Genomic DNA, 14,002 nt, shown 5'->3' on the forward strand with positions numbered 1-14,002 from the left:
TGGGTTCAGTACAGGTGCATCAAACCTGGGACCGAGAGACTGAAAAACAGTTTCTATCTCAAAGCCATTAAATCGTCACCACTAGCTGGTCTCCACCCAGTACCCTGCCATGAACTTTAGTCACTGTCACCAGCTGGCCACCACCCGGTACTCTACCCTGCACCTTAGAGACTGCTATCTTATGTACATAGTCATGGAACACTGGTCACTTTAATAATGTTTACATACGGTTTTACCCACTTCATATGTATATACTGTATTCTAGTCAAGGCCTATCCTGTTTAACTATTGCTGTACATAAAATTTTCCATGCGACATATTCTACAGGTATGATACATATTATTTTGATAGACTGTCCATAAAGTCTATACATCCCATCATATACATATATATATTTCGGACTCTGACATTGCTCATCTTAATATTTCTATATTTCTTAATTCAATTTTTTTACTTGTTTGTATTGTTTTGTATTGTCAGATATCAGTGGTGTGATGTACTTAAAGGAAAAATCCACCCAAAACCATTAATTCCTTTCATTTACAGTGTTAAATGTAAAATCATTGTGGAAATCTGTTGCAGCTCAGGTCGACTACAAAATCCACAATGCAATGCTAGCTCTATGGGCTGGCTGGCTAGCTAGCTAGGTAGCTCGCTTGCAAACGTAGCTAAACACAATAATATAAAAGACAATATCAGCGTATAACGTACCTAACCATGTTCAACCTGCAGATCGATGTGCCTCACAGAGTGGTCTAACACCCGCAACGGCAGATATATACTGACCAAATATATAAACGCAACACACTACAATTTTAAAGATTTTACTGAATTACAGTTCATAGGAAATAAGTCAAATTAAATAAATAAATTAGATTCTAATCTATGGATTTCACATGACTGGGAATACAGATATGCATCTGTTGGTCACTGATACCGTAAAAAAAGTAGGGGTGTGGATCAGAAAACCAGTCAGTGTGACCACTATTTGCCTCATGCAGAACGACATATATCCTTCGCATAAAGTTGATTATGGCCTGTGGAATGTTGTTCCACTCCTCTTCAATGGCTGTGCGAAGTTTCTGGATATTGGCGGGAACTGGAACCCGCTGTCATACACATCGATCCAGAACATCCCAAACAAGCTCAATGGGTGATATGGCTGGTGACATGTCTGGTGAGTATGCAGGAATTGGCCCAGCGTCGTTAGGGTTTGGCCGGGGTAGGCCGTCACTGTAAATAAGAATTTGTTCGTAAACAACTTGCCGAGTTAAATTAAATAAAACATGAAAAGGAATTGGAAGAACTGGGACATTGTCATCTTCCAGGAATTGTGTACAGATCCTTGCGACATGGGGCCATGCATTATCATGCTGAAACATGAGGTGATTGCGGGGGATGAATGGCACGACAATGGGCCTCAAGATCTCATCACAGTATCTCTGTGCATTAAAATTGCCATTGGTAAAATGCAATTGTGTTCATTGTCCGTAGCTTATGCCTGGCCATACCATAACCCCACCACCACCATGGGGCACTCTGTTTACAACGTTGACATCAGCAAACCGCTCGCCCACGCAACGCCATACACGTGGTCTGCAGTTGTGAGGCCAATTAGAAACAACAAATTCTTTAAAATGACGTTGGAGGCGGCTTATGGTAGACATGAAAATTCTATTATCTGCCAACAGCTCTGGTGGACATTCCTGCAGTCAGCATGCCAATTGCACACTCCCTCAAAACTTGAGACATCTGTGGCATTGTGTTGTGTGACAAAACTACACATTTTACAGCTGTCTTTTATTGTGCCCAGCACAAGGTCACTTGTGTATGGATCATGCTGTTTAATCAGCTTCTTGATATTCCACACCTGTCAGGTGGATGGATCATCTTGGCAAAGGATACTAACAGGGATGTAAACCAATTTGTGCACAAAATCTGAGAGAAATAAGCTTTTGGTGTGTATGGAACATTTCTGGGATCTTTTTTTGCTCTGACATGCATTGTCAACTGTGGGACCGTATATTGACTGGTATGTACCTTTCCAAATCATGTCCAATCAATTGAATTTACCAATATTCCAATCAAGTTGTAGACACATCTCAAAGATGATCAATGGAAACAGGATGCACCTGAGCTCAATTTCGAGTCTCATAGCAAAGGGTCTGAATACTTATGTAAATAAGGTATTTCTGTTTTATTGTATTTTTTTGTTAACATTTTTAAAATCCAGCTTTCGCTTTGTCATTATGGGGTATTGTGTGTAGATTGCTGAGGCTGTAACGTAACACGTTACAAGACACACAGCACCATATTTCATTGTGTATATTTATATTGTTATGCCATTGGACTAATTGACACCGTTCAGTGAGCGACACAGCACTTGACTGCTTGCCTTGGTAATTGAGAGAGATGGAATCTGAATCACGCTCAAATTGATGTTTTACAGTGTGACACATTATGAATATTACATCACAGGACCATACACAGCATCAGTCAAGGCATGGTAGAAAGACAGAGAGAGAGAGACAGAGAGAGAGAGAGAAAGAGAGAGAGAGAGGGTAAAAGAGCGAGAGATCCTCGGTGCTAGTAAATTATTAATACAGAACACAGAGTCAGGAACAAGCACTTAGGGCTAAAACAGACAAAAGAGAGAGTGTTTTTTCCTTTTATCGTGTTTCATGTAGAGGCTGACAAATGGTGGTCACATCGCATGACTTGATGAGAGGCTGTGATGTTTAATGCATGGTCTGCACTGCTAGTAAACACTCATTTGTGGTTGTGACTAGTCACACATGAAATGCATTTTGCCCGACCAGAGGTGGCTTGATAAAGCTTTTAGAACCAGGAGGTTCAATCCACAATCTGGTTGAGAAACGGAACGTTCGTTCCCCATTCAATACATTAAAATATAATAACTTTCAAAAATCCAAATATAAATAGTTGTTCAAATTAAAAAATATTTATCGGCAGATTGACGAGGTACGTCTTGGTCAGCTAAACTTACTAAAACGTACAGTAGCTCCAACACCACATAAAACCTCACATACAGTTGAAGTCGGAAGTTTACATACACTTAGGTTGAAGTCATTAAAACTCGTTTTTCAACCACTCAACAATTTCTTGTTAACAAACTATAGTTAAGGCATGTCGGTTAGGACATCTACTTTGTGCATGACACACGTAATTATTCCAACAATTGTTTACAGACATATTATTTAACTTATAATTCACCGTATTACAATTCCAGTGGGTCAGAAGTTTACATACACTAAGTTGACTGTGCCTTTAAACAGCTTGGAAAATTCCAGAAATGATGGCATGGCTTTAGAAGCTTCTGATAGGCTAATTGACATAATTTGAGTCAATTGAAGGTGTACCTGTGGATGTAAGTCAAGGCAATAGTACGCAAGTACAAACACCATAAGACCACGCAGCCGTCATACCGCTCAGGAAGGAGACGCGTTCTGTCTCCTAGAGATGAACGTACTTTGGTGCGAAAAGTGCAAATCAATCCCAGAAAAGCAGCAAAGGACCTTATGAAGATGCTGGATGAAACAGGTACAAAAGCATCTATATCCACAGTAAAACGAGTCCTATATCGACATAACCTGAAAGGCCACTCAGCAAGGAAGAAGCCACTGCTCCAAAACCGCCATAAAAAAGCCAGACTACGGTTTGCAACTGCACAAGGGGAAAAAGATCGTACTTTTGGAGAAAGGTCCTCTGGTCTGATGAAACAAAAATAGAACTGTTTGGCCATAATGACCGTCGTTATGTTTGGAGGAAAAAGGGGGAGGGTTGCAAGCTGAAGAACACCATCCCAATGGTGAAGCACGGGGGTGGCAGCATCATGTTGTGGGGGAGCTTTGCTGAAGGAGGGACTGGTGCAATTCACAAAATAGATTGCATCATGAGGAAGAAACATTATCTGGATATATTGAAGCAACATCTCAACATCAGTCAGGAAGTTAAAGCTTGGTCGCAAATGGGTCTTCCAAATGGACATTGACCCCAAGCATACTTCCAAAGTTGTGGCAAAATGGCTTAAGGACAACAAAGTCAAGGTATTGGAGTGGCCATCACAAAGCCCTGACCTCAAACCCATAGAAAATTTGTGGGCAGAACTGAAAAAGCGTGTGCAAGCAAGGAGGCCTACAAACCTGACTCAGTTACACCAGTTCTGTCAAGAGAAATGGGCCAAAATTCACCCAACTTATTGTGGGAAGCTTGTGGAAGGCTACCTGAAACATTTGACCCAAGTTAAACCATTTAAAGGCAATGCTACCAAATACTAATTGAGTGCACATGGGCGCGCAAAATATTTAGCTTGATTTCTAGCGCGCCTCTCCAGGGTGCTGTTGGAGAGATGCATTGCTGCTGCGCTCCACCAACCTCCCGTCCCCAAAAATCGTCTAACATAAATCATGTAGCAGATTTAGGATACGATAGAAAGAGTATGTGGCCTTTTCTGTAGCCTACAGGCTGGAGATAAAATGTATGACAATGTAATGAGACGGACACTTTTTACATCATGCAGGTTTCTCCGATCAAATAGCCTAATCTAAACGGCCCAATCAAATAAAAAATGCGCTGACATGTTAACAAACATACATATTCTAAAAACAGGACAGGTCAAAGTAAAATGAACAATATAGAATGGATAATCAGGGTATTCACAACTGCAACCCAGGAGTTTCAGTTGTAAATATTTTTGACGAGCTGGTCATAGCGAAAAAGAAAATACTTCTGCATTTCCCACTGTGTAAAGACATTGATTATCATTGCAAATAGGCTCAGGATAACTCCTGATAAAGTTGGGTAGCCGATATTCAGAGCAAAAGTCTAAGCCGTTGTGTTGGGGGGGTGCTAAGCTAACATATGGTATTTTTTGGATCATTTAGCCATTTGATTTAGAATGTTAGGACCCCTTTAGGTATACATTTAAAAAATATATACAATATTGAATTTGAACTTTACTACCGTAGTCCATAGCAGAGCATGCTAGTGGAGCTGGATCTGGAGCAGAGCATGCCCAATTTGACTGGAGCATGGAGCGAGTCTCCCAAAGTCTGGAGCGTTGGCCTTCTCACCCACTCCAATTTAGCTCCTGTACCGCTCACTTCACGAGCTCAGGCCATGCCCAGCCGAGCATTTGTAGGCTACTTGTGTGCTGCTATAGCCCCTTCCTTTAGCTACTCTTATCTAGTATGCTAAATATTTTCATAAAAAACTGATAAAACAGAAAAATCAAGGTGATTTACAAAGATGAAGAGGACACATCCCGAAAGCATGATGGTGTACTTAATACGTGCCCATGCTAACAGAAAGGAAGGAGGTGGGTAGCTAGCTAAGTGTGTCATTGTAGCAAAGTATTTATAAACAAAAAATCTGATCTCTTAAAATGTATATTATCTATACAATAGGCTATAATGGATTTTAACCCAATAGGCCTGACATATTACCACTTTCAAGGAGCTTTCGGTTTTGATAGGGTTATTTTGCCGAAAAAACCTTTAGGCCTAGCTATAATAATTCAAATAATTAAAAAACAACTCTGCATCGCTGCCCAGTCTGGCAAGAGTGGCGTGTTTAGCATCCCCAGTGGCTCTGCAAGCGCGGATGGGGTATTCTCCGCTGCAGGCACCATTGCATGAGCCTGAAGCCAGACTCTGGCCAAACTCGTGTTTCTAAAAAATTATTCAAAGCATTTCTCGCTTCATTTGTATTTAATTATAAGTAAGGCACAGCCTATTTGCACAATGTTGTTTAAATGCTGAGTGCTATAATGTTCCTGCAAATGCTTCCCAATGTATTTATTTGTAGGCTATAGCCTTGAAATAATTGAAATAATCGGCTAATAATATAGCTTAAATAATAAATGTTTGTTCTTTCTAACACCTTGCCCAAACTGGATGCATGCGTGCGTCAGCGTGCACCATCGTGCGCAAATTGATTTTGTCCCTCCACACCAAACGCGATCACAACACGCAGGTTCAAAACAAACTCTGAGCCAATTATATTATTTTGGGGAAAGGTCAAAAAGCATTAAACATTACATTTACATTTACATTTAAGTCATTTAGCAGACGCTCTTATCCAGAGCGACTTACAAATTGGTGCATTCACCTAATGACATCCAGTGGAACAGCCACTTTACAATAGTGCATCTAAATCTTTTAAGGGGGGGGGGGGGCAGAAGGATTGCTTTATCCTATCCTAGGTATTCCTTGAAGAGGTGGGGTTTCAGGTGTCTCCGGAAGGTGGTGATTGACTCCGCTGTCCTGGCGTCGTGAGGGAGTTTGTTCCACCATTGGGGTGCCAGAGCAGCGAACAGTTTTGACTGGGCTGAGCGGGAACTGTACTTCCTCAGTGGTAGGGAGGCGAGCAGGCCAGAGGTGGATGAACGCAGTGCCCTTGTTTGGGTGTAGGGCCTGATCAGAGCCTGAAGGTACTGAGGTGCCGTTCCCCTCACAGCTCCGTAGGCAAGCACCATGGTCTTGTAGCGGATGCGAGCTTCAACTGGAAGCCAGTGGAGAGAGCGGAGGAGCGGGGTGACGTGAGAGAACTTGGGAAGGTTGAACACCAGACGGGCTGCGGCGTTCTGGATGAGTTGTAGGGGTTTGATGGCACAGGCAGGGAGCCCAGCCAACAGCGAGTTGCAGTAATCCAGACGGGAGATGACAAGTGCCTGGATTAGGACCTGCGCCGCTTCCTGTGTGAGGCAGGGTCGTACTCTGCGGATGTTGTAGAGCATGAACCTACAGGAACGGGCCACCGCCTTGATGTTAGTGTTAAACATTTATGGCAATTTAGCTAGCTAGCTTGCAGTTGCTAGCTACTTTGTCCTTTTTAGCTAGCTAGCTTTCTGTTGCTAGCTAATTTGTCCTGGGATATAAACATTGAGTTGTTATTTTACCTGAAATGTACAAGGTCCTCTACTCCGACAATTAATCCACACATAAAGCGGTAAACCGAATCGTTTCAAGTCATCTCTCCTCCTTCCAGGCTTTTTCGTCTTTGGACTTTATATGGTGATTGGCAACTTTCATAATAAGGTGAATTACCACAACTGACATCAGTTCACCCATCAATCACCCACGTGGGTATATGCTTCTAAAAGCCAATGAAGAGCTGGGAGAGGCAGGACTTGCATCGCGTTCGGCGTCACAAATAGAAGCAACTTCTATTTTAGTGGCTGGCAACGCAGACGCTCATTGGCGCAGGAGCAGTGTGGGTGCAATGATTGAATAACATGTGTGTGTACATTTATTTTACAACGCTCACACACATGACGCTTCGGTTTGGGCAGCGTGTTAGGCTATCTGTCTGTCTGACCTATTTAGAATGTTTTGACGCTGTTTAATACGACAAGTAACTTATTTCAAATGATGAGTGCTGCTTACAGTCACCTTTCATGTTGTTTACTAAAATACTCTTCAGTCAAATCATATGGTTTGGTTTCAATAGTTTAGCTCACATGCTCTGCCCATAGAAAAGCATTGAATAACACATTTAGAAATAGCAAAAAAGACAGTCAAAAAACAAATGATAAAGAATAAGGTTTTAAAGTGTCTGTCCTATATCTAGAAGATATAAGAAAGATCAGTAAATATTTTTGTTTTTTTGGACACATATTTAACCTCTTATTTTTGTTGGGACAAAACTACCTCCATACTTCCATTCGTTTGTATGGGTTACCTTCAGACGAGTCCGTGGGACTTGAGTAAAACGGAGAACATCATCATATTCGTGAGAGTCTCCCCTTTTCATTGTTGGTAGTTTGTAGGCCAAACCGTCCGGACACTACAGAAGGTGGATGCAGTAGATTGAGACGCAGCAAAAAACTGATATTGTTAGCTAAAATTGACAGATTTTTATATTATGTTATTTAGATTGGGCGCACGGGTGTGTCAATGAACTATTAAGGATTTTAAATAGCAAAGTGATTAGTCACAGGAATCAGAACGAATAAAGCCAATGCAACTGCCTGTTTTACAAACGGTGGGCCTACCACATGGATGGTCATTCATAAAATTCCACTGCGTGCCGACATGGTAGGCTACACCCTAGTAAGCACAGAGAGACGCCAACGTTTTTTTTGTATTTTACAAACAGTAGGCCTACTGCATAGATGGGCGTTCATAAATAAATTCAGGCAACACTGTAGGCTACACCCCAGTAAGCACGGACCAACGCCGATACCTTTTAGACACATTGTTTTGGTGCAGTCCGGACCGGCCTTGATTTCCATATTCACGGACGTTGGCATTTGGTCCGGGCTGGACCAGCCTTGATTTGGCCCAAACATCCATAAATGACATCTTTTTAACTTTCATTCAGAACCGAAAATTAACCATATTTCAACGTCCAGAAAATAAGTATTTTTCAACATCCGGAAAATACGCCTTTTTCACCTTTCAGTCAGAACCTAAATTGAACGTTTGGAAAATACTATTTTAGACATATTTTCAACGTCATTGTGCTTACTGGGACTATTCTAGTTTAGCGGTGCCAGCAATTTTTTTGTCTTGCCCTGGGGCGGCAGAACGGCCAGGACCGGGCCTGCAGAGAACAAACAACATGAGTTTTTATGTGCATCACTGTGCAACCCTTTGGCAATGACCTGTATTTCTGACTGTCATCTTCATTCTTGTTCTTGTATGGGTATGTGTGTGTGTGTGTGTGTGTGTGTGTGTGTGTGTGTGTGTGTGTGTGTACTGTATACACATTTCCCTACCTGTATCTCTGGTAGTCATCCTCATCCTTGTCCAGGCTGACCAGCTGGTTGGGACAGGCCTCGTTTCCCAGCAGGCTGAGGTACTGCAGCGACGGAGTTGCCTCCGCCAAGTGTTCCAGCAGGGCCTCGATGTCAGTCAGGTGTCAGAGGTCAAGGCTGTTAATTACATTAGCATTTACCCCCCACCCCTTTCAGAAAGCCAGTCGTCACAGGCATTGGGTTGCTGTGAGAGAGTGGATAAAAAGGCTTAATTTAAGGCTCAGAGTTAGGCATTTATTTGTCTGTTTCTCTGTATTTTCCCTCTCTCTCTCTTTCTACCCTGCCATCTTTCTTCCTCTCTCCCTTCTCTCTCACATCTCTATTTCTTCTTCTCTCCCTCTCTCCTCAACCCCCCCCAGGTGGCCGGGTGGGGAGCGTTAAAACATTGACAAAATGATGGATGCCCTGTGGTTCAAACGGTCCATGATTCACAGAGCCGTAGCCAACGCCATAAACCCCCCCACCCCCCCAAACGTGGAAAAAAAGCAACCAGCCTCCCAAACAGGCACAGTCATCACTAATACATTCACTTCATTGGAAAATTGAGCCCAAAGTGTCAAAATGCAAGCGCACTAATGCAGTGGTGGAGTGTGTAAAATGGCACAGCTCCACGTCAAGATGTGGTCTAATTGGGGCATTAGCATGTGCAGGCCACTTCACCTCTCTTTCGCTCTCCCCCCCCCCCCTCTCTCTGTCTCTTTCTTTCTCTCTCTCTGCTTCAGAGCGGTTGACACGCACTTCAAGGAGGCCCAGTTTTAATGTTGACACGGTAGTTGTGTGTTTGCATCATTACCCTGTAGATGGATCTACTGGGAAGGCTACCAGGGACAAACAGGACACGTAGTTAGGCTGGGTTCTTCATGTTAAGGGAGGAAGTTGAAACATTTTCTGTCTGATCATCGATTTGAGTGTGAGTGCTTACGGTTTACTATTAAATGAGGAAGGTATACAGGTATGGAGCTGTTTAATCATTGTCTTTGCAATCACAAAAGATACATGTAACTGGCAATTTATATAGAGTTACAATAATGACTGCATGTTTGGTTTTCATATGTTAAACGTTCTAGTGTCTTGTTTCAACATATTTATGTGATTTTTTTTCTTTTGTTGAGGTTTCCAGTTTTTCACACTCCACTGTATATGAGTTACTATACTAGTGGTTCATTTGTCAATGTTTGTAGTTGGTTATACTACTAATACATATATATATATATATATATGGCTCTTTCTCAAAGATATGCTCAGAAGTTCCTCTCTTTCCATTTTCTTCCTCAACATATCGACACAGACCCTGCTGTCTTATATCCCTGTTTCCACTAGAGGTCCCCGTGGCGTAGAAACTAGTCTGTGGGGTCTGAGGTACCAACACCTACAGTCCTTTAACACTGCTATTACATGCACTACAAATACCCCAGAGGCCTTTCTGAGAGTTAGAGAACACAGAGATACAGAAGCACAACAACAGGTGTGTTCGTAAATTCACTCTGCCTATCTACTCCGATTTCAGAGTACTCTCGTCAGTGAGCCAGAGCGCAGAATAACTGATGAATTTACAAACGCTCAACACCAGTCGAATGTGGACGGTGTCGGTAAAGGTCAGTACAAAAAAGTGTAAGTTACGGTCACCAACGCTCTGGATAACATGAAAACAGCCTAACCAGCTCTGCTAGGGTGAGTAAAATGGTCAGAGTGAGGTGCTATCTGTCTCATTTGGGCCTGGAAGTAGCTAGCAAGCTAGCCAACGTTAGCCAGTTTACTTGGGTGCTTGACTGCCGTTGTGAGGTCAGAATGCTTGGATCAACCCTACTCCTTGGCCAGAGCGTCCAGTGTTCGCTCTGAACACACCCAAAGACTAATGTTCTTACAGCTCTATGAAGTATTCTGTCTTAGCCTTAGCCAATGCTACAGAATGACACAGAGAATGAGTGCTTCGCTTGAAAGGATATTTGGTTCTTATTGAGTGTCAGGGTGTGGAGGGTGGGTAACCTGGGCAACTGGAGGTCGTTTCCGAGCAGATTGTTGTCGACGACCAGTTCTTCCAGCCCAGTGAACGCTTTGAGGCCAGTCAGTGACCTGCAATGATAAAGCGAGAGAGAGAGACAGAGAGAGAGAGAGAGAGAGACAGACAGAGAGAGAGAGAGAAGAGAAGAGAAAAATGATACGGCTCTAAATCTGTGCAGACGGCCATTATGTGCAGAAATAAATATTTCAGCCTCCCTCTTTTCACGCGTCAGCAGAGACAGGGAGAATTTTGTCAGGGGCCTGTCAGAGAGGGAATGACGAGAATTAGTGGTGCTGAGTTCCTCTGGCATGGCCTGGACCCGGGACTCAGCGGCGAAGGGCTTCCTTCACAACGCTGGCAGGATGAGGGATGGGGGTCACCAGTGAGTAGCCAGGATTCAAAACAAAAGGCTTCAGAAATGTGGCGGGCAGGATGAATTTGTCAATGTCTTGTGTCTGGAGGCGCCTGGTTTGGCCTGACCCCAACCCTCCATTCCCAAGACAAATCACTCTGTCACACTTCACCTTCATTCCACGGACACAAATTTAACTTGTCATCCATCATCATCACAGCCCGACCAGCCGAATACAGAATACACACTCCCACAATCACAGACTGAATGGAAATGGAAACTTTTTTGAAAACTGTGATGGGGGTTGGTTTAACACCAAAGCGTTTTTAGTTAAAGTGTTTTTTTTACAATTTGTTTTTGTGAAGGACTGCAGAACCCTCTGATACACATACATTTATTTTACACACACACACACACACACACACACACACACACACACACACACACACACACACACACACACACACACACACACACACACACACACACACACACACACACACACACACACGTGGCATAAAGATGATGGGGAGCAGTGTTCAGGGTAATGGTAGGGGGATTGCAGAGTTCAATCCTTGTTGAAGGTTTATAAAGCCAGGGTGTGTGTTGTATAATCCCTCACACTACACACCCTGTCAACCCACTATGTTAATCAAGTTTTCAGGCCATCCTGTCAGCCCACTATGTTAATCATGTGTTCAGGCCATCCTGTCAGCCCACTATGTTAATCATGTTTTCAGGCCATCCTGTCAGCCCACTATGTTAATCATGTGTTCAGGCCATCCTGTCAGCCCACTATGTTAATCATGTGTTCAGGCCATCCTGTCAGCCCACTATGTTAATCATGTGTTCAGGCCATCCTGTCAGCCCACTATGTTAATCATGTGTTCAGGCCATCCTGTCAGCCCACTATGTTAATCATGTTTTCAGGCCATCCTGTCAGCCCACTATGTTAATCATGTGTTCAGGCCATCCTGTCAGCCCACTATGTTAATCATGTGTTCAGGCCATCCTGTCAGCCCACTATGTTAATCATGTGTTCAGGCCATCCTGTCAGCCCACTATGTTAATCATGTGTTCAGGCCATCCTGTCAGCCCACTATGTTAATCATGTGTTCAGGCCATCCTGTCAGCCCACTATGTTAATCATGTGTTCAGGCCATCCTGTCAGCCCACTATGTTAATCAAGTGTTCAGGCCATCCTGTCAGCCCAATATGTTATTCATGTTCAGGCCATCCTGTCAGCCCACTATGTTATTCATGTTCAGGCCATCCTGTCAGCCCACTATGTTAATCAAGTGTTCAGGCCATCCTGTCAGCCTACTATGTTAATCATGTGTTCAGGCCATTCTGTCAGCCCACTATGTTAATCATGTGTTCAGGCCATCCTGTCAGCCCACTATGTTAATCATGTGTTCAGGCCATCCTGTCAGCCCACTATGTTAATCAAGTGTTCAGGCCATCCTGTCAGCCCAATATGTTAATCATGTGTTCAGGCCATCCTGTCAGCCCACTATGTTAATCATGTGTTCAGGCCATCCTGTCAGCCCACTATGTTAATCATGTGTTCAGGCCATCCTGTCAGCCCACTATGTTAATCATGTGTTCAGGCCATCCTGTCAGCCCACTATGTTAATCATGTGTTCAGGCCATCCTGTCAGCCCACTATGTTAATCATGTGTTCAGGCCATCCTGTCAGCCCACTATGTTAATCATGTGTTCAGGCCATCCTGTCAGACCACTATGTTAATCATGTGTTCAGGCCATCCTGTCAGCCCACTATGTTAATCAAGTGTTCAGGCCATCCTGTCAGCCCAATATGTTAATCATGTGTTCAGGCCATCCTGTCAGCCCACTATGTTAATCATGTGTTCAGGCCATCCTGTCAGCCCACTATGTTAATCATGTGTTCAGGCCATCCTGTCAGCCCACTATGTTAATCATGTGTTCAGGCCATCCTGTCAGCCCACTATGTTAATCATGTGTTCAGGCCATCCTGTCAGCCCACTATGTTAATTATGTGTTCAGGCCATCCTGTCAGCCCACTATGTTAATCATGTGTTCAGGCCATCCTGTCAGCCCACTATGTTAATCATGTATTCAGGCCATCCTGTCAGCCCACTATGTTAATCATGTGTTCAGGCCATCCTGTCAGACCACTATGCTAATCATGTGTTCAGGCCATCCTGTCAGCCCACTATGTTAATCATGTGTTCAGGCCATCCTGTCAGCCCACTATGTTAATCAAGTGTTCAGGCCATCCTGTCAGCCCACTATGTTAATCAAGTGTTCAGGCCATCCTGTCAGCCCACTATGTTAAAAATTTGTTCTTAACTGACTTGCCTAGTTAAATAAAGGTTAAATCAAATACTTTTATTTTTAAAGTGTGGGGAGAAAGAGAGAACACATTGAAACTGGCCATAAAGAAGAAAAACTACAAGGCACGATGACAAACAAAGACCCTAGAACATCAGACTGTATTCCCATTGAAATCATCCCTCCCCACGTGTGTGTTAATGCATACATACCTGCGTGTGTGTTAATGCATACATACCTGCGTGTGTGTTAATGCATACATACCTGTGTGTGTGTTAATGCATACATCCCCACGTGTGTGTTAGTGCATACATCCCCACGTGTGTGTTAGTGCATACATCCCCACGTGTGTGTTAGTGCATACATCCCCACGTGTGTGTTAGTGCATACATCCCCACTTGTGTGTTAGTGCATACATCCCCACGTGTGTGTTAGTGCATACATACCTGCGTGTGTGTTAGTGCATACATACCTGCGTGTGTGTTAGTGCATACATACCTGCGTGTGTGTTAATGCATACATACCTGCATGTGTGTTAATGCATACATCCCTG

General features: G+C 43.3%; 1 protein-coding gene across 2 annotated transcripts in view; it reads right to left on the reverse strand.

The window, feature by feature from the left end:
* LOC129836541 (leucine-rich melanocyte differentiation-associated protein-like) overlaps positions 1-14,002 on the reverse strand; it is a 439,884-nt gene that overhangs the window by 148,687 nt on the left and 277,195 nt on the right. For both annotated transcript variants that reach the window (XM_055902898.1, XM_055902899.1), the window contains exons 3-4: positions 10,726-10,852; positions 8,741-8,880 (exon numbers count right to left, since the gene is read on the reverse strand). In XM_055902898.1, the coding sequence (XP_055758873.1) occupies positions 8,741-8,880; positions 10,726-10,852 (267 nt within the window). The remainder of the gene's footprint in view (positions 1-8,740; positions 8,881-10,725; positions 10,853-14,002) is intronic.

The sequence above is a fragment of the Salvelinus fontinalis genome, chromosome 37 (genome assembly GCF_029448725.1).
Source record: "Salvelinus fontinalis isolate EN_2023a chromosome 37, ASM2944872v1, whole genome shotgun sequence".
NCBI classification, from domain to species: Eukaryota; Metazoa; Chordata; class Actinopteri; order Salmoniformes; family Salmonidae; genus Salvelinus; species Salvelinus fontinalis.